The sequence below is a fragment of the Ambystoma mexicanum genome, chromosome 3p, assembly GCF_040938575.1.
Source record: "Ambystoma mexicanum isolate Mex_15411 chromosome 3p, UKY_AmexF1_1, whole genome shotgun sequence".
Lineage (NCBI taxonomy): Eukaryota > Metazoa > Chordata > Amphibia > Caudata > Ambystomatidae > Ambystoma > Ambystoma mexicanum.
In genome coordinates this window covers 496,562,368-496,583,697 of record NC_090925.1, presented here as the reverse complement: position 1 = coordinate 496,583,697, position 21,330 = coordinate 496,562,368, and the positions used below count along the sequence as shown (strand labels likewise).

At 48.2% G+C, this 21,330-nt stretch overlaps 1 protein-coding gene across 1 annotated transcript; it reads right to left on the bottom strand.

Moving 5' to 3' along the window:
- Window positions 1–20,160: 20,160 nt before the first annotated feature.
- LOC138579919 (protein LDOC1-like) lies at window positions 20,161–20,619 on the bottom strand. Its single transcript, XM_069650142.1, has one exon. It carries the CDS (start codon window positions 20,617–20,619, stop codon window positions 20,161–20,163), a length of 459 nt encoding a protein of 152 aa, XP_069506243.1.
- Between the last annotated feature and the right edge of the window lie 711 nt (window positions 20,620–21,330).

Here is a 21,330-nt window from a genome sequence, read left to right as displayed (position 1 = left end):
AAACAACACTCATATTGGGCACAATGACATTGGGAACAAGCAAGTGCATGGAGAAGGGATAAAGGTTTGAAGACCCTGGAAGTGGAACGTGACAAAGACAGGAGCCCAAAGAAGGAAAATGAAGTCCAATGACAGAATAGGCATTCAAAAGGTGGTAGTGTAGCCAGCAAGTGTTAAGTGTAAGATCATTTGGATAGTGCAAATATGATGAGTGCAGAAGAAGAGTGGGGGACTGTATGGGTACACGTACAGGACCCATTGCAATGGGAGGCCTGGATGAAGTGCAGCAGGGAGGAAGGGTGAGCAGGTACCTGGGCCGAAGGACAGAGGGTTTGCAGGTGCACAGTGCCAACAGAGGAAACTGTTCAGCTGGGGAGAAGAGGGGCTAATGCAGGAGCAAATAGGAAGGTCTTGAGGTGCTTCCGGAAGCAGAGACGTTTCTCCTCAAGTTTCAACCGGTGGCCGGTAGGCTGTTCCAAAGGGAGCTCAAAGCCGTAGACACAGATCTGCCCCCAGCTTATTCCTTCAATTAACGACTGAACCGGAGGGAGTGTGAGGTAGAGGAGCAAAGGACTCGAGAGGGGAGGAATTGGCAGAGGGATAGTTAAAGGTATTTGGGACCCAGGCCCCAAAAATCCTTGTGCACAATGCAGAGGGTCTGAAGTATCATTCTTGCATCCACTGGTAGCCAATGAAGGGATTTAAGAGCTGGAAAGATAGGATCCCAGGGCTTGAGGCCAAGGACAAGTCTCGCAGTCCTGTACTGGATTAGTGGTAGAGGGCGGAGTGTGGAGGCAGGTAGAATATTGAAAGAGCCTGTAACAGTAGTCCAACCTCCAGACAACAAGAGCTTGAGAGACTGTGAGCATGTAGGTGAACGATAGGAAAGGCACAGTACCCCTGAGGAGGTTAAGCAAGAAGTTAAAATATCTCAAGAAACGTCAGAAATGTGTGTGGAAAAGGAATGTGTGGAGTCAAAGGTGACCCCGAGGTTGTTGGCCTTGCAGGTGGGGGTATGAGGAGGGCCAAGGGGGGCTGGCCAGAGAGTGAGGGGAAAGGATGGCAAAGGTGTACCGATGAGGCAGATGTCAGTCTTGCTGGCATTTAAACAGAGATTGTTGGCAGTACACCAATTTCAAATGTCAATGAGGCTATCAGAAATAAGGGAGGGAGAAGAGGTGGCCAAGCACAGCCTGGAAGTCGTAGCAAAACATGGAAATGCAGTAGGCGAGAACTGCCAGGTGCTGTTTGTAAAGTCAGGCAGAGAGGTTAGACCCCTGGTGAACATCACAGGTAGAGAGGGAGATTGATGAAAGGAAGGACCCAAGTTGTAGCTGGGAGGGTCACACACACCAAGCACACATGTCATTGAGTAACACGCATCAATACTCACCGGACGATGCATCATAATCCATCCTCTCTCCCACTCCACAGATTTGTTCTTCCGGGATGAACTCAGCAGCGATCTCCTCATGCTGAGTGAGTTCATTCTCCTCTGGTGGTGGCCCACCACCAGTCACCAGAGACATGGAATAATTGGAGGCATGCTTTTGTTTTGCACTGCGACAGAGGTCATTCCAACGCTTGTAGCAGTCCTGAGCCGGGCACACCTGGAATCCCATGGCTGTCACACCATCCGCAACATGCTGCCAGTGGACCCAATGCTGGTGATGCGTTTTATGGCACTGTTGGCCCACAAGCATATCGCGTTGGTTTGCCGACACATAGTCCACAAGGAAGTCCAGTTCCTGCTTGCCAAAAGTCTTCTTCCTCAATGTGCCGGAGGCCAGCGCCGTGTCTGGGGTCCCAGCCTCTTGCGCAGGATCATGCTTCCTCCTTTTGGGAGGTGGTACTGACCCTGAGTGGCCAATGTGGCCCTGATCAGTGGGGGCAGTGGCGCTGGTGGACTGGACCAAGGCAGTGGGTGTTGGAATGAGGACAGAAGGTCTGGCTTGGGTCTGACTCACTGCCGCATTGGTGTTGGCTGCATCTGCCCATGCAGTTACCACCACCTGGCTGCTTGGGGCAGCAGATGTCATAACTGCCCCACATACGTGTGCCCCAGTCACAGCTACACTGGACCCACGTGACGCGCACCTCCGGACAAGATGGAAATCGTCCTGGGAGTCCTCATCATGCAACGCAACATGCGCTGCCTGACCCGAGCCCGGCTGGTGGTCCCCACAGCTGCACCTGCAGCTACCAACACCGGTGGGACCGTGACAGCAGATGTAAGTTGCTGTTTAGTCGTATGGGTGCCAGGTTGTGATGCAACAGCTGCATCACCAGGAGCCACAGGGGATGGCGGCATGTCTGCGCCAGCACGTGGCTGGGCATCCCGCCCCAGTGGAGCACCCCTGCCTCTTCCCCCTCTGTAGCCACCCTGGACTCCCTGTCCCCCCTGGTCTCTGTGCCCATGTGCCCGACCACACACACCCCTGGGAGGACGCCCAGCTTTGCCCCCCTTACCCTTTGGTGGCCTCCCAACAATGTCACAGATGGTAAATAGCTAATGGGAAGTGCACTCAACAATTGTCCTGGGTAATTGGGCAGAAGGGGGCAGGGTACTGGATGGAATAGGTACCCATGTGCTCCTGGAAAGCTGTCTGTGACTCCTGAGGAAAAATGACGGGTCACGCAACGCTCAGGTCCCCCCAAAAATAAAAAATAAATAAAAATAAAAAATTGACAAAAAATGAAAAAAAAAAATAGTAAAATTACTAAAGAAAAATGTGCACGTGACCCCGGTAGCCCACGTGTGTGGATTTAGCCTCCAGCAGTATGGTGTGGTACCCAGGGACACAAAAAATACGTACGCATGGAACACACGGGCTACTATGAAAACAGTACGCGATGCACAGGGGGAACCACAGTGGGAAAAACAGCGTGCGCGACTCACCGCCTGCCTTGCGTGGAAAAGGAAAAGATAAACACATGCGCTTGTGCGCGTAGGCAACACCCCGCCAAAAGAAGAGGTACAAACTTCAAACGCTGTGAAGTAATCGCGTGTGATTCCAGAAGAGTAAACACATGCGCCGGTCTCCACGAACAGCACATACAGTGGACAGCTGGCCTGCGCTCACCTTTAACCCGTGCTGAAGGCAACGCCAGCGTGCAAGGAAATGCCCGCGGTCATTACGTCACTGGCGTGCTTACGCGCTAAGGCCCTTTCCTTGAATTACACGCATTCACACGCGGACGTGCTGTTTTTGCACGTGCGGATTCAATATGCACCTGTGACGAGGGAAACGCCCGCACGTGTAATCTCACTTACGTGCTCACGCGCTAAGGCCCTTCCCTCGAATTACACGCTGATGTGCTGTTTTTTCACCTGCCAATTCACTCTGGATCAAGCTGGCCAAACGACAACACACAGAAGACCACGCCCCTGCCCAGAAAGCCATTTTCCTGCCCCGCAGACCCCTGGGGAGCCTCCTACAAGCCATCTGCTGCTGCCTGCCTGCCTGCCTGCTGCCAACAGTGCCCTGCATTTGGTGCCTGCACATCAGCCATCTGCAGGGGTCCAGTTGCTGTGACCACCCCTGCTGGAACAGAAGACTCCTAACTGGTGTTGCATCGCTCCACAGCCCAGCCCCAGGACCCAGTTGCCCACCCACACCTGCCTCGGGGGTTGCCATGTCCGAACCAACACCATCCGGCACCAGTGGCAACCCCCCAGCAGAGAGGAAGAGGGCTGCCAGCTTCAGTGCAAATTAAGCTGGCATTCTGGTGGAGCAAGTCCTGGGGCATTATGATGCTCTCTTCACACCATCGCGCGCTGACAAGGAAGGATGGGAGAGGATCTGGAAGGACATAGTGGGTGCCATCAACACAGAGGGGGTGGCACCCTGTGACATCAAACATGTCCAGAAGCACTGGGAGGACTACAAGTCCAGGAACCTCAAGAAGGCCCTGTGCCTCTTGGAGGCAGCGGATGTAGTGGGGCGCCGGGGCCAGCTTACCACCTAGCAGATGAGGGTCCTGGAGTGCATTCGCCCAGTGCTTCACCACCAGATCCTCAGGATGCAGGCCCGTCTTGAGTCGATCGGTAAGTGCCCATGCATTCCCATTTAAAACAGTGCATGTAGCAGTGTGGTGGTAGTTAGCTACTTGGTTGTATGTGTGACATGGGTCATGTATGAATGTGTGCGTGCAGGGACATGATGGTGCTGCATGTGAGTCCAGTTAGGTGTGACCCACATGGATGGTGTATGTGTTGCTATGCATCATGCAGAGCAGCATGCAGAATACACACTTCTATGCATGCCTGTGTCTGTACTTGGACATGTTTGGGGTGTGAAAGATGGGTGCTGCTTCCATGGACATGAATGGTGTACATGTCCGTGTGTCTGAGTAGTGTGTGAGTGACTGGTAAACGCCATGGATGCATGACACATGTCCGTGACCATCTGTTGATTCACTGATACAGCCTAGTCATCCTTGTATCCACTGTGTCTTGGGGTATACAGGGCCAGATGCATGACCCTCCGGTGATGTGTGTACATGTGATCAGCATGTCCCATGATGCATGTGAGTTTCAGCCCACCATTGGATGTTTCAACGGTGCCTTGGACATGGATGCAAATGTTTGTTGCATGTGCCATGCCTGTTCCTGCATGTGTGTTGCCTGCACTGACCCATGTGTTGTGGGGGGATATGATGTAAGTGACGTTTGACAGTGCCACTCATGTGCTATTGCTTTGTGTCTAGGGGACTATTGTACAGTACCCTGAGGCTTGTGTTCAATGTCTCCCTTTACACAGCGGCGAGTGAAGAAGAGGGTGGAGACGGCGCTGTGGAGGAAAGCGGCAGGGATGCCTCCACCGGCTGGCGACGCAAGGCCCAGTCACCCTCCCAGGACATTCCATCATCCTTCAGCGAGGGGCTGGTGCCGCGTCTGCCACTACTGCTGCAGTGGAAGGGGTGGGTGAGCCCCAACAGGGGCTGGCGACGCCAGAAGATGCTGCAGTGACATCCAGGTTGTTGGTGTTTACGTAGGAGGAGGAGGCTGCATCCAAGCTGCACATGGGGCCTGGTGGGGGTTGTACCACTGGTGCAAGTGGTGCAGTCCAGGGGCAGGGGCAGGAGGCAGCACAGGTCGCCGCGGAGGGGCCTGTGCATGCCACTGTCCATGACACTGTGACTGCATCACCATGCACCAGCAGGGATGCCCCGTCCCAGGTCCGTCCGCAGTTAGGGGGGAGGTCCACATCATCTGGCACTCCTCTACCGGCAGACGTGGGGACCCGTAAAAGGATTGAGTCTGCCCTCATTGGTGTTGCGTTGCGCACACATGTAATTCATGATGATGTGCATGCTTCCTAGGGGGAACATGCACGTCATCACGAAGAGACGTGTGCCAATGTGGCCCATTTGAGAGGGCTCGTGGTCGGGGGTTTCCTCCATGTGCCGCTCTGTCTTGCGGCCCTCTCCTCCTCTGTGCACACCTCACGCCAGTCGTTCTCCGTGCTGTCTTAAGGACCAGATGACACCAGGGCCCCCTGTGGACCTGCCCCAACCAGCGCAGTCAGGATGGTGGAGATCCCATCCCTGCCACAATCTGGAGTCGGAGCTCAAGCACAGGTGGTCACCCCAGCAACTGGACCCCTGGCAACAGACGATGTGCAGGCACATTCAAGCAGGGAACCTGCACGATGGCCCCCAGTGTTGCCATCTACCCGGAGGCAGTCGTGGTGGCGGCGGCAGGCAGCAGAAAGGCGGCGACAGGCTTGGAGTAGGAGGCATGTGGCCTCAGGGCCATCAACATCATCGGGGTAGGCATCGGCCGGCGGACAGGAAGACCCAGGATTGGGAGTGTCTTCCGTGTGGCAGCGGTTGGGCCAGCAAATAGGTGCAGAGCAGCGGCGGGCGAAGAGGGCATGGCTCACAATGGGCATGGCGTAGAACTGCATGCACAGGGCATTGAGGTGGGCTGAGTGCCTCAAGGCTCCTCGGAGGGAGTTGGAGGAGGCAATGCTGCATCCCGGCGAGACCTCGAGGCCAGGGAAGAGGCCCGCCTCCGGAACAATCGATGTGGAGTTCGATCATGCCCTGGCCCGGAACATCGCTAAATGAGCCGTGGAACTGGTCTGCCGCATTTGTAAATAGTTATGTAGGTGTAGGTTTCCTTTCTTTTTTCTTTTTCTTTGGGGCACATGGACTATGCCCCGCCTTTTTGTAAATAGTTATTTATTTGGTAGGTTTTGGTTAGGTTTCCTTTGGATTGTTGGGCTCATGGACCTTTGAATATTTATTTGTATATAGTTATGGACCTGGATATACTTTATTTTTTGACCCATGGAGGAATGGTTTGCTTTTTTTGGAACTTTGGATGTTGTTTTATGGACTGACGCTTTGGAGCCATTTTACTTTGGATTTTATTGTTTTCAGCCTTCATTTTTGTTGCTTAATTTTGGACATCTGGACTTTCGTTTTATTTATTCAGTTTGGCATTTAATACATTTTTATTTTCTACTTTATTTGTGTGGTCTTCTCTCATTGGTTTCATGCATGTCACGTGTCGCCATTGTGTGGGTCTGACGGACATGTATTCATGGGCAAGCTGATTATTTGGTATCTATCATGGCCTGGGGAATTCAATGTGGAGTGGATGGAATAATTAGTTGGGTGTTTGGACTGGGGTGGCGTGGGGTGGGATTTGGGTCAGGTGCCCGTCACTGGGGGTGGGGTGGTGGGCATGAGTCGGGGCCTGCTGGCAGGTGACCGTCACTGGGGGTGGGGTGGGGGACATGAGTCGGGGCCTGCTGGCTGGTGCCCGTCACTGGGGGTGGGGTCATGTGTTGGGACTCACATTTGCATGGTGCAAGGTGGGCTGCCTGCGGGACATGCCTAGGAGTGATGGCCTGGCTGAGGGGCATGCCCAGGGGTGTACGGTGGTCCGCTGTGGTGTGGGCTGCCTGTGGAGCATGGGGAGGGCACACCCAGGAGGGCCCGCACTGCCAATAGGCGTGTAAAGCACACTCGTGTACCCCAGAATCCACATACCCTGCTCGCGCCAGTCCAATTGCGTGTAAAGAGCACTTGCGTACCCCCATATTCGTGCACCCGTTTGGTGAGGAGCCATATGCACCCCCTGTAGGCAGCCCACACCAGAGGGGAGCCACCTACAACCCTGGACATGCCCCGCAGGCAGACCATCCACCCTCCCCATGCCCCACAGGCAGCCCATCCACCCTCCCCATGCCCTGCAGGCAGCCCATCCACCTTCCCCATGCCCCACAGGCAGCCCATCACCCCTGGACATGCCACACAGACAGCCCATCAACCCTCCCCATGACCCGCAGGCAGCCCATCCAACCTCCCCATACCCCGCAGGCAGCCCACACCACAGGGGGGACTTTTTCCATGCAATTTACCTGTCGCGAGAGGGGTACGCGTATTCTGAGGGGTGTGCAGGGAGTTTTACACGCGATTTCGCTGGCGCGAGCGGGGTACGTGTATTCCGAGGGGTGTGCAGGGAGTTTAACATGCAATTTCACTGGTGTGAGAGGGGTACGCATTTTCTGAGGGGTGCGCGGGGAGTTTTACATGCGATTTTGCTGGCACAAGCAGGGTACATGTATTCCGAGGGGTGCTCGGGGAGTTTAACACACAATTACGCTGGGGCGAGCGGGGTATGCGTATTCTGAGGGGTGCGCGGGGAGTTTTACATGTGATTTCGCTGGAGCGAGCAGGGTATGCATATTCCGAGGGGTGCGCGGGGAGTTTTACACGCAATTTTGCTGGCGCATGAGGGCTAAGTGGCGTTTTAGCACTTTCTCCTGGTTGGGGGGCTGTATGCTGGTCCACTGGCCTTTGCGCCATGCAGGGTATTTGTGCAATGTTTTTGGCACACGGGGCAGGGTTGAGGGCATAACTGGCACTGCTGCAGGGTCGCTGCACCACTCTGCGCCACAGCTGGTTATGGATGTAAATATCCATGAATACGCTGTGCGTGGAAATGGGTTTTGACGCACGCAGTTAGCACACGCTGGTGCACACTTCCTCTCTGTGCTGCCCGTGTGCGCTGCTTCTGCACTAAAATCTATGAATTACCACCCAAATGTACAGGAATTCTGTTATTCCAATAAAACAAGAATGCTCTAATATGCGTCTTTGTTGCAGATGTAACATAAGTTCACTCTAATATCAATATTTGTTGCAAATGGTATATAAATAAATACATACTACGCATAATACAAACAGTACAGGACAGTGTAAGTGGGAGACCCTCCAAAACTACAGTTAAATCTCCCAATGGAGTCAATAATAACGCATCCCAGGAGGGAATCAGGCCAAGACCAAGTGCTGGAGATACAGAAAGCTTTATCTAAAATAGGGCAAGCAGAATCTACTTCGCGCTCCGCAGAAAACATGTTACAAACTGTTTTTATACAACAATATCGTCATCAAATAGGGGGAAGGCCTAAGGGGCACAAAAGTAGTCAGGATTGGATACTAAGGGAGGTCACTTATAGATGCCATAGGGTTGGAGACAATCGGTTGGCTCAAAGGCACGTGGTGAGATGACGTGGTGTACCGGGTCAATCAGTCAGCTGGGCTCATCGAGTTGGTATGCTGTGTTGACACTTATGTTTCTTGTGTCATCCTACTCATGTAACATTTGCCCTTGTGGTCACACATTCCCATTCATTCACTACCATGATCTGTTCGTCCGGTGACCTCAGAGACCTGTATCCTAATACTTGTAAGAGCATAGTTCAAAGGTATGTTATTTATTACTGGTCATAGATCAGACTTCATCTGTTAAATACTGCGCTTGACCCGTGTAGGATATACTGACTAGGGGTAGAGCGCATGGGGTAATGGTATGGTCTGGGGTGTCCACCTGGTGACAACAAAGAGGATTCTAAACATATGGCTGAAATGACTGGGTCACAGAGAGCACATATCATTATGGGTATACCTTTCATTGTGGGGGTTCAATGGTTGAGTGTCCAAGGCATTATTAACTCTTCACTGACCTGTTTGACACTTTGATGGGCATGAGGGAATCGAGACTTTTTTGTGGTACGGTTCCTTGTTGTACAGCGAAACAAGACCTTTAGAGCACAATTTTACATACAAGCTTTTTACACATGGCGTGCTGTGTTACACTTGAGTCGTACTTGGTTAAAGCATAATCTATTTTCTATTTGACTAGGGACTCTTATCATAATGAAGAGAAACAGAAGAGTTCATCAAACAAAACAAACACATGCTCGAATCAATGTCAGTCTTTTATATTTAGAGAGGAAAAGGCAATTCATAACTGAGAGCATGTGTGTGCAACTTTAGTGGAGATTGTGACCTGTGGAGAGTGATCAGCTGCTGTACTATGTTTACACGATATTACACATATATTTACATTTGAATTTATGGTGGTAGCTTAGTGTTGGTGTGTACAGTGTTATATTGGTTGTACATTACGTGGTTGTAATTCATTTCAATGAGCATTCTTATGTCCCTTGTTAATATACATCATACGTTCTTCGTTAGGATTTAACATCAAGCGTCTATGGTAATATTGTTTGTTCGTATACACATTGGCCCTCATTTGGTTTACACAATCCTGTGTATAAAAGGCACGTTGGCTCTGTCTATATTGGAGCACAAATGATCAATTGAACTCAAGGGCCATTCCTAGCGGTTGACTTTATCCTAAGGGGCATGGGGATTATGTTTTTTATGGCCAGGGTCTGTGGGAGTGTCAGGCAGGTTTATAGAGACAGATAGCTTCTGCTCTGGCCCCTGCTCAGGGCTGTATCTGGTTGCTGAGGTAAGACTGAGGACAAACGATACACTGTGGATTTTGTTGCATTCTTGCTGCCAGCCTTCTCATGGGAACCAAACAACTGCAGAGGCGGCAAGGGTGAGAAGGTGGGGGGAGGAACTTGCTCGCAGTACACGCCTGGCTGAGAGAGCTGCAGGCCTGCGTTCGTTTCGGTAACTTCACGGCTGTTTTAACATGTCAAAATGGAGTCGATGACTTACAAAATGGAGTCTCATCCACCTCTGGTTTTACGCTATTGTAAGGGGTGCTACATGGTGGTCACAGTTCCTAGGGGTGTTCCCGCATGGGTGCTCCAGGCCCGGGGCCCTGAACCTAAAGCAGCCGCGACTGGGCCTACCCAGGAAGTGTAGGAATAGGGGATTGGGGGTTCAAAATACCCCTTCCTTCCACTCAACAGCCAGCATGTGTATTTGTGTCCAGTATTTCCTCTAGGTGTTCTCACAACATCCAAAATACCATGTAGTATGTGTTCTATTATCGAGCAACAGATGTGAGATATTGCGTGAGCGATCGAGTCTAGTGACAGAGCCCCAACGAAAAACGCAAGGTTTCCTGGGAAGGGGGTTCTCTTTCCATGGGATTATTTTTTCAAATAATGGATTTTTAGAAAATGGGTACAAATTGGGTAAAAGGCTCTACAAGTTACAATTTGTTTTGTAAGGTAATGCATAAAAAAATGTAATAGCTACCGGGCTACCAACCGTACTGGTGCTTTTCCCAACAAAAGTTAATGATGACTTTTCAAACATTATATTTGAGCAGCCTGCCATTGCAAGAAGACATTTTTATATTGCCATTGTATGCCAGTATTCCCATGTGAGAAACATCTTCTTTTTGCCCATACTGGCAATGTTGCCACCTTCAGAACACAAGTCCATGCTGGCTGTGCCAATATAGGCCAGTATTCCCATAAAAGAGCACTAATGCTGACTATGCCCATAGTGGCAGTAGCAATGCCTTGCCACTGTATGAAAACAAGTTCATGCTGGCTGTGTCAGTATAAGCCAGTATCCCTGTGTAATAACACATATTGCCTTCACTCATAAGGCCAATAATATTGCCAAGCCACTATATGAATGCTTCCTGTCTTTGCCACTGCAGGTTACTGCCCACATGCAAGAATACACATATTGGGTTTGTGTTATATCTTCTGAACATAATGTAGTACTGTACATATCCCAACCTCATCACCAGTATTAAGTAGTACCCAGACATGATGAGTGGCTTCCAAACAGGTTTATTTAACTTGTAATGTTACAGTAGCCCATGTCTCCCATCTCAGTAATGGGAGGTTTGATCACAGTACATTTCATTGAGGGGGAATTGGCCGAATTGTTATTGCTGCATTTTTCTGTAAATGTATGTGGGGTGTGGGTTAGGCGATTAATAAAGGTAGGGTAAATTGGGTGGGGGCTGCATGGAGTCTCCCCTGCATACATTTGCAGTATAATGATCTTAAAGAAAATATTCAACAAATTCTCCCACAATTAAATACATTTGAAGAAACCACACAGAGTCTGTGATCTCTCCACTCCTCCAACCCTCCTCTTTCAAATCCAAACATTCTGGTTGCACCAAGCTGCACTCCAGCTTAGAATCCTTCACATCACTACATGCCTTCTGGCTGCCATACTCTCAAAGGTACAGCATTCATTCATCGTCTGTTTTTATTTTCCGCCACTATTTGCCAAAAAGGTTTTGCAGAAAAAAAAATCAGAAAATATGGGGGGGGGATATAAGGGTATGGTGGGATGGGAATAAATAATAAGGGAGGAGGGGTTGGGGGTGGAACCCCACCCCAATAAAAACAATCAGTGATTTTGTTACGCAAGACATTTTCAGCAAAAAGTGCCGCAAAATGAAACGGGCGAAGAAAAAACATAGAACCATCACATCACACTTTACTCCACACTTCTCCATTCGCCAACGTCACTGCATTCCCCAAATCCTTCTTCACCACCGACAGCATGACAGGCCTTTTCTACATTAAGACAGGCAAGTGAATAATCACTAGTATTTGAATTAACGTAGTACAGAATTTGAAAATAATCGCTGTACCCTATAGGGAACCCATTTTTAGCTGTACAGTTGGTCTGTGTCATTTTCTTCTGATTACAGACACGCTGAACAGTGGCCTCTTGGTCAGGGAGCTGTGGGTTGCTATAAAAGTATCATCATGAACCTATCAAATCATGTCTACTAGCAGTCTTCAAAACGAACTTTAAGTGATTTTTTAAACATACCTCCATCCATGTGCTCCTGAAATCTTACGTCTCCACATATTGAGCACTGAAAAGGTGTAGTAGAACCGTCAGACATTCCATACCCGGAGTGTGAATGCACTGCGGATCACTGCTACTAAGGGTAAGTGAACACTGCGCTACCTTGTTCTGTGCTGGAGCGAATAGGGAAGAGCCTGTCTGGATTAGCAAGCACTAATTAAGTAATTGTGACTTGCCTCGATGTGATACATTTTGGGCACTAAATTACCTGATGTGATTAACTGTGAACTGTTTGCATGTGGTTTCAGTATCAGAGCACTGTTTGTGAAAGGATAGCCATAATGGACATCATAAAAGGGTTCATAAACATTAGCTAGCCTATATTAATTAAAAACACACCTTCAGCTGTGATGGTGTCGATAAGACAGTGACGCGCAAGACCATGCCGTGCATGTTCCCAAATGAGAGCAAACACACAGAATAAGAAAACTAGAATAAGGTGTCATTTTGTGAATGCCACCGCCATGTAGAATGTAACACAAGTTGGATAGAGTTAGTTTTGCCACGGTATAGGGAGCTAGTTTTCCACATTATAGGGAGCGTTGGGTTGCAGAATACACAGAGAGGGAATGTAGTAAATGGTAATATGCACAGTTAGGTAGGGGATATAAAAAAGAGGCTTCTTTTTTCTCTTTGCAAGGCCCTGTACAGGACATGGTTAAGAAAGCACAGCATTGCAGTTTAAATACTTTAATAGGGATTTTTGTTGGTTCATGATGGTGTCCAGATGACTAAAAGTGCCAAGACTGAGAGAAAGGGAGGATAGCTGCAACTACATGAAAAGGCCTTTCGCATGGTTCCAGTTTAGATAAGCAACAATTACGTTTGTTTTGTTGCTAGCAAACAGAAATACACAAAGTTAATTGCCAGGTGCACGCAGAAACGTTGCCAATAACACACTTGCAAGATATACCCACAGTGCCTCTAATGGTGAAAGCACTTCAACACATGCACGCAGAACCCATTAACAGGTTGAATAAATTGAAGGCAAAAGGTTTCATACACTGTCCTCACACTATAATGAATAAGCTATGCACGTCATGACCCAATTAGATCAAACACTTTATGATTTGCCCCAGTTCAGCGTTAGTAAAAATACCTCCTTAGCTTTGTGCCTGTCTATATGCCATCACAAGTAATAACAACACACAATAAATAGACCAAAGCTGATCTATTTCTTTTTAGTCACTATGCAAGCAATAGTTCATTATGACATTATACAGAAATGAAAGCGCACATCGCTATTTCATATTTTTCCTTTTGCAGTGATAACAGATTCTATTCTTCAGGCTAAAACATAACCACAAGCACATTTCATAGTAATTCTTTCCCTGTGATAAAAAAAAATCTGTAATGAGCTTCAATCACACTTTTTGTATTGCAGTTCAAAACGTTGTTATCTGCTAACCTTGAAACATATTGCTTGTGTTTGCAGAGCCTTGAGCCTTTATACATGTGAGGTCTGCTTCTTGGATGGAGCAGAAAACACCTGAAAATAACTATCTATGTTTGTAATTTTAAAACCACACACATCTCACTTGTACTTCTATGCTCACCTAAAGAGTGCTTGAAATACTCACAGCAGCAAAGTCAGTGGAGCATCGGTTCAGACTGTCCTTGTTCTCAGCATGGCTGTCTCCCCCTCAGTGCACCCTCATTTCTCCACTGCTTCTCTCCCTTTCGGCAGGAAATCCAGCAAACAGCTATGGTCAGGCAAGACAGCTCAATGCTCCAAGAGACAGCCCTTTGCACAGTTCAAAGTGACTTTGCACTGCTGAAAAGTGACTCTGCACTGCCGACAGAAACACAGATTTATGGAACTGTGCAAAGTGTATTTTTGCAGTGCAAAGTCATTTTATACTGCAAAAATGACTTTTGTACTGACTTTAAACTGACTTTGTACTGCAGAAATACACTTCACACAGTTCAATGAATCAGGGTTTGTGTCAGCAGTGCAAAATCACTTTCCAGCAGTACTTGAACCATGCAAGAAAGTCCCTGCATTGGTAGGTTCTGGGTCATTAAGTGTTAGTCTTATGCAACTTAGTCCATGCTATAACATGGTGTAGTACACTGTGCTACGGTATGGTTATCCTACAAAGGCAGGTTCAAATGTTTATGTTTGCTTTGTAAACAGAGTCTCACACCCCTTGCTGATAAACTTCTGCTCTGGCTGAAATTCAGAACCCCATTTCCCTACATACTCCCCCCTTCCTTTGTTTCTGTTGAGACCTGGCCCACCTATGCGCTCCTACAGAAACAAAACCATCTCGGCTACCGTTTCATCCAACTGTGTGATCTTATACATGTTTGTGAAAAAGTAAGACTCTCTGTTTCTGTTTTTAACTCACAATAAGCAGCTATTGTTTGCAAAATGTATCCTTAACAAGCATTTATGTCATCAGATAGCATGTGATAGTAAATATATACATTATATTTTTATTTTTGTGAGATTCTTTGAGATTTTCTGGAGATTTTTTCTTTTTTGTCTCTTTCGATAACCTCTTTGATCTTTACTTTTTCTATTTTTTTAAACCACAATCCTTTTTCTTTTTTTAAAGTTTCATGAAATAGATTTTTAAAACACCACTCTATCAAGTCATTTTGCTGAAAAGAAGAATCAAAACAATATTAAAACTTCTGATATTGCCACATTATTTTCATGCTATTTGACTGCTCCCAATTCAGCAACTCGATGGCTTTAGCAGAATTAAACACTTTGAAATCAATGTCTGTGTTAAAAGACACTCCCACAACCAATTTCCAATGTCTTTAAGAGTGACAAAGCAATAAAGAAGGAAAACAACCCTGGAGAAAGCTGTCGATTGGGCCAGATAAAGATAAGTAATTTGTCTGTGTAAGCAAATTCCCGTAGAAGATTGGTGGTGGTAAATCCATCAAAAGGCCTAAAGAGTGCCCTTGACCCTGCCACTGATTTCCTTGAGAACCAACCCCACTGCATGTGGGATTCCCTTCAGGTCCACCAGTCGTACATCTTTTCCCCCTTATTCAGTCCAGGTTTATTTTCATCCATCCACGGGACTCCCGTTCATCTGGAAGCCTCCAAGGATCCTCTAACTCAAAAGAGGAAAAGACAGATTAAGAACCAAACCCATTTATTTTCCCTTTCCTTTAAAGTTTAACTGAAATGAAACTTTGGATTAAAGAATATAAAATATACAATACATACAATGATGATTCAAGGATATTTCTCGACAACCACCTGTAAATAACACATGGATTATGCTGTCACTAACGTCGGTTATATCTTCTTCAGAGGAGAAAGCAGATTCACCCCCTTCCCCCAACTCCTCACCTTCCACTTTCTTCTTAAGTTTTCCTTCCTTGTTTCTTGAAGGCTTCTCCTTTTTTTTATGAAGATAAGGACGCCCTCGATAGGATGCCACTGTGCCACTAAGATAGGGGCAAGGGGGTGTTCCCACCGGTAGCGCCACCCAGAGGAAAAAGCCAACGGCACAAAAAACCCCTAAAGACTTCCTTCTGGTAGAATTGCGAAGCAGACTGAAGTGCTGGAGAATGGTAGGTGGTGGAAGAGTCGACCAACCAACCGGCACCGGTTGGAACCAGAAACACAGCGAGGTACCAGGGAACACCAAGGCAGTTCGGTAGGTAACACGGGACTGTAAAACAGTAGATCCAGCAAGGTACAAGGGAGTAGCCAAGGCAGTCCGGAGAGCAGGCAGGGTCAGTAAATCAGCAGATCCAACAAGGTACAAGGGAGTAGCAAAGGCAGTCCAGAGAGCAGGCAGGGTCAGTAAACCAGCAGATCCAACAAGGTACAAGGGAGTAGCAAAGACAGTCCGGTGAGCAGGCAGGGTCAGTAATCCAGCAGATCCAACAAGGTACAAGGGAGTAGCAAAGGACAGAAAAAAGGAGGAGGGGAAAAAGGAAAGGAAAGGAAGGCAGCAAACAGGGAGAAAAGAAGGGAAAAAGTTAACTAGAAACAAGGGAGAGGCTGAGTAACCCTAGCAAGGCAAGATAGACGAGAAAAAATGCTAGCGGGAAAAATCACGGGAGCGGCAGCAACACAGGAAGAAACCCGGAACTTTGCAACGCGCACGTAACCCGGAAGTGGTGGAATTTATACCTCCGGCCACACACACGCGCAACGTCCAGGACGGCGCAGGGAATCGCTGAGCAGGAATCAATGACGGACTGTCATGCCAGCGATCCCGCGCCAGCGATTCCATACCCGCCATCTCTGCCGTGATGTGACAGTATGCCACCTCCTAGGGAGGCCACCCCCAGGTTTGCCAGGATGGAAATGATAGAACCTGTGGACTAAAAGTGGGGCATGGACGTGAGAGGCTGGTTCCCATGAATTTTTGGACCAGTGATAACCCTTCCAACGTACCAGGTATTCCAACCTACCCCGACGATAACGGGAATCACGGATTTGGGCAACCTCAAATTCCTCCTGGGTAGAATTAGCAGGAAAGAGGGTTCTTTTGGGCTGACGAGACCAAGTGTCTTCATGAAAACATTTAAGTTGAGAAGCATGAAACACTGGGTGGACTCTGTGCAGGCCTTTGGGTAGGTTTAATCTAAAGGCCACCGGGTTGATAACTTGTGTAATTTCGTACGGACCCAGATATCTAGGGGAAAGCTTGGAAGGGTGTGCCCATCGAGGTAAGTGTATCGTGGATAACATGACATGAGAACCCACCTCCCATCTAGGGACCGGGTTGCGATGTTTGTCGGCCTGAATCTTGTACCTCTTTTGGGCTTCACTAAGGTTTTGTTTGGCCTGCAAGTGAACGTCCCGCAATATGGCGAGAGTGGAATCTACAGAGGGTAAGCTGGTAGATATGTTAGAGACGGGCAGTAGGGCCTGGGGGTGATAGCCGTAATTGCAGAAAAAAGGGGTTAGACCGAGAGTAGAATGAAAAGAGTTATTGTAAGAGAACTCGGCCAGGGGTAGTAGAGAGACCCAATTATCCTGTTGAAGGTTCACATAGCATCGCAGGTATTGCTCCAAGGTACCATTGAGGCGTTCTGTTTGTCCATTGGATTGAGGGTGGAACTCGGACGTCAAGGCTCTCTCTATTCCCAATCGGTCGCATAACTTCTTCCAGAATTGAGAAGTATACTGGCTACCCCGATCAGAGATGATCTTCTTAGGTACCCCATGGAGACGGAAGACATCCTTGATAAATGTTTCGGCCATGCCAGCTGCTGTCGGGATACCTGGTAGAGGAGAGAAGTGAGCCATTTTAGTGAAATAATCGATCACAACCATGATGCATGTGCACCCTTGGGATGGAGGTAAGTCTACAATGAAGTTGGTTGAAATGACGTTCCAAGGACCATCAGGAACGGCATTGGGTTCCAAAAGTCCTATAGGTCTTAGACGGGTACTCTTACTACGAAGCCAGGTCATGCAGGATTGTACATAAAAGTTCGCATCTCTTTTCATATTCGGCCAGTAGAAATGTCTCTGAAGATAGTCCAAAGTGCCTGTGGTGCCCCTATGACCAGCCATCTTGGAATCATGACACCACTTTAAAGCCAGTTTCCGGAAGTAGGAAGTAGGCAAATACAACTTACCTTCCACAAGGTAGAGACCCTCCTTGATGTCGTATTGGATGTTGTGAGGGTGTTTCTCTAACTCAAATTTGCCTCCTGAGGCTTCTTTCACTTGACTCAGAAACAAGGTTAGTACTCCTATCCGTCTTGGTAGAGGAAACATCAGATCATGAGCATAATCAGATCCTGACATGTAGTCTCCTCAGCGGGACAGAGAGTCAGCGACAAGATTCTGACGCCCTGGAATGTAGGTAATATCAAAATCAAACTGGGCAAAAAAGTGGGCCCATCGAGCTTGACGTGTGTTGTAATACTCAAATTGTCGCAGTACTTGTAAGTTCTTATGATCGGTTCTGAGGGAAAATGGATGTTTACCTCCCTGTAGTAGATGTCGCCACTCCAAACAGGCCGACTTCATTGCCAATAGTTCACGCTCAATGACAGAATAGTTCTTTTGGCTGGCATTGAGGGTTTTAGAGAAATAGGCAATCGGGTGTTCTACTCCTTGATGTTCTTGTAACAGAACTGCCCCTATGGCAGAGGAGGAGGCGTCTGTCTCAACAATGAAGGGTTGGTCTTGATCTGGCTGTTGAAGGATGGGAGCGGTACAAAAGGCTTCCTTGAGTTGGCGAAAGCTGTCTTCAGCCTCGTTGGACCAGGAAAACGGATTAGAAGATTTCTTGAGCAAGGAGGTAATGGGTATTATCCTGTGAGAAAAATTGGAAATTAATTTACGGTAAAAGTTTGCTGATCCTAGGAACCTTTGTACCTCCTTGATAGAGGTAGGGGAGGGCAACTCCAGGATGGCGGATACTTTGCGAGGGTCCATGGAAATACCCTGACTCGACAATATGAATCCCAGATACGGAATAGAGGTTGCAGAAAACACGCATTTTTCTAACTTGACTGAGAGACGGTTGTCTCTTAATCTCTGGAAAACCTCTTTGACATGACCTTCATGTTCTTCTGTAGTCCGGGAGTACACTAGGATATCGTCAAGGTAGACAATGGTGGTCTGGCACAGTAAATCTGAAAATAGTCTGTCCATGAAACGCTGGAAAACTGAAGGGGCATTTACCAATCCAAATGGCATCACCTGGTATTCGTATAGCCCATAAGGAGTCCTGAACGCTGTCTTCCATTCATCCCCCTTTTGGATCCGGAGAAGGTGGTATGCGTTCCGGAGATCCAACTTGGTAAAAACTGTGGCGCCATGAACTGCTTGAATGATTTCAGAAATGAGAGGCATTGGGTATCTGTCTTTAATGGTCACCTTGTTCAGACCCCTGTAATCGATACAGGGTCTTAACTCCTGAGAGTCCTTCTTGGGGATGAAAAACAGCGAAGCTCCTGCTAGAGATTTCGTTGGTCTTATGAGTCCATTGGCCAAATTGTTATCCAGGTATTCCCAGAGTAAGTGTCTCTCTCTGAGTGATAGAGGAAACATCCTACAAAACGGGACTAATGCTCCTGGGACAAGGTCTAAGCAGCAATCTTCCGGTCTGTGAGGAGGTAGTTCGCTAAGAGATTTCTCAGTCACTACTTCAGCGTATTCCTGGAGGTGATGAGGAAGGCAGTGGATGAGTCTGGAGTCGTAGATACTGGTGGTCTGGACGGTCTCGAACCTTGGCTCTGGAAGGCATTCGGCCTTACAGAAAGCGGACTGAAAGCTCAGTATGTTCTTAGTCCAGTCTATGTGAGGGTTATGTCTTCTGAGCCACCCTATCCCCAGTATGATAGAGAAGTGAGTTGCTCGAATTATATCAAATGAGATCATTTCAGAATGCTGCTGAATGCGTAGGTTTAGTTCTTCAGTGGTGTGTGTGATCAGGCCGGAACTCAAAGGTTCTCCGTCAACACCCTCTACCTTCTGGTCCTCTTGTTTAGCCAGGCGGTTGATACCCTTCTGTTCTGCCCACAAGGTGTCGATGAAGTTGCCGGCAGCGCCACAATCGAGCAAGGCCTGGGTTAAAATCTCAGTCTTGCCCAACGTTAAGGTAACAGTAAGAACCATAAATCGGGAATCCTCTGGAGTACTTGAAGAAGACACTGATAGAGTAGCATAAGGACTTGAGATGGCCCCTCGGGAGTGTGTCCTAACACTTACAGAGGGCGCTCATTTCCCGAACGTCTTGGTGGGACATCTGGACAGTCACGCAGCAAGTGATTAGAGGCTCCACAGTACATACACATATTGCCATCTCGTCTCCTCTTACGTTCCTCCGGGGTGAGTGGGGCTCGAGCTGTTCCTATTTGCATTGGTTCCTCTTTGCTTTGTCGAGAAGACAGTACAGAGGAAGGTGACTGAGTCTCAAGGGGAGTGTGACTGAAGAATTTGGTCTTCTTTCTTTCAGACCACGGTTCTGACAGTCGAAAATCAATCCGAAGAGTGGCAGTTATGAGATCCGAAAAAGATGTTGGGCGATCTATTCGTGCCAACTCGTCCTTGAGATCCTCTCTCAGCCCTCGACGAAAAATGGCGTACTGAGCCTGTTCCTGCCAGCCAGCTTCAGCGGCTATCTGCTTAAAGGTGGTAATTTAGGAGAGTAAGTCTGTGTTGCCCTGTCGGATGTCCAAGAGATCTTCGGAGGCCAGGAAGGTACTTTCCGTACGCAAAAAGGTTTGTTGGAGTAAAGTCTTGAAATCATCATAATTCTGTAGTACAGGATCGGGTTGATTAACCAAAGGAGTGGCCCAAGCCAGGGCATTACCCGTCATGTGGGTAATCATGAATCCTACTTTGGCATGATCTGAGGCGAATGTCTGAGGACGGAAGGAAAAGTGCAGATTGCATGCATCGAGAAATTCCTTTACTCGCTTAGGCGAACCATCAAATTTGCCTGACACCAAAGGAAGCGAAGGTAGATATGAAGAAGGTCGTACTCTATCAGTCATTCTTTGTTGTAGTGCTGCATTGGCGGCCTTAAGATTCTGAACTTCCAGGCTAAGGTTTTGGACGGCAGCTATAAGTTCCTGTACTTGCTGAGGAGTTGCCATCTCGGTTTCTTGTTGGCGTTGCAAACTGTCACTAACGTCGGTTATATCTTCTTCTTCAGAGGAGAAAGCAGATTCACCCCCTTCCCCCAACTCCTCACCTTCCACTTTCTTCTTAAGTTTTCCTTCCTTGTGTCTTGAAGGCTTCTCCTTTTTTTTATGAAGATAAGGACGCCCTCGATAGGATGCCACCGTGCCACTAAGATAGGGGCAACGGGGGCGTTCCCACCGGAACGCCACCCAGGGGAAAAAGCCAACGGCACAAAAAACCCCTAAAGACTTCCTTCTGGTAGAATTGCGAAGCAGACTGAAGTGCTGGAGAATGGTAGGTGGTGGAAGAGTCGACCAACCAACCGGCACCGGTTGGAACCAGAAGCACAGCGAGGTACCAGGGAACACCAAGGCAGTTTGGTAGGTAACACGGGACTGTAAAACAGTAGATCCAGCAAGGTACAAGGGAGTAGCCAAGGCAGTCCGGAGAGCAGGCAGGGTCAGTAAATCAGCAGATCCAACAAGGTACAAGGGAGTAGCAAAGGCAGTCCGGAGAGCAGGCAGGGTCAGTAAACCAGCAGATCCAACAAGGTACAAGGGAGTAGCAAAGACAGTCCGGTGAGCAGGCAGGGTCAGTAATCCAGCAGATCCAACAAGGTACAAGGGAGTAGCAAAGGACAGAAAAAAGGAGGAGGGGAAAAAGGAAAGGAAAGGAAGGCAGTA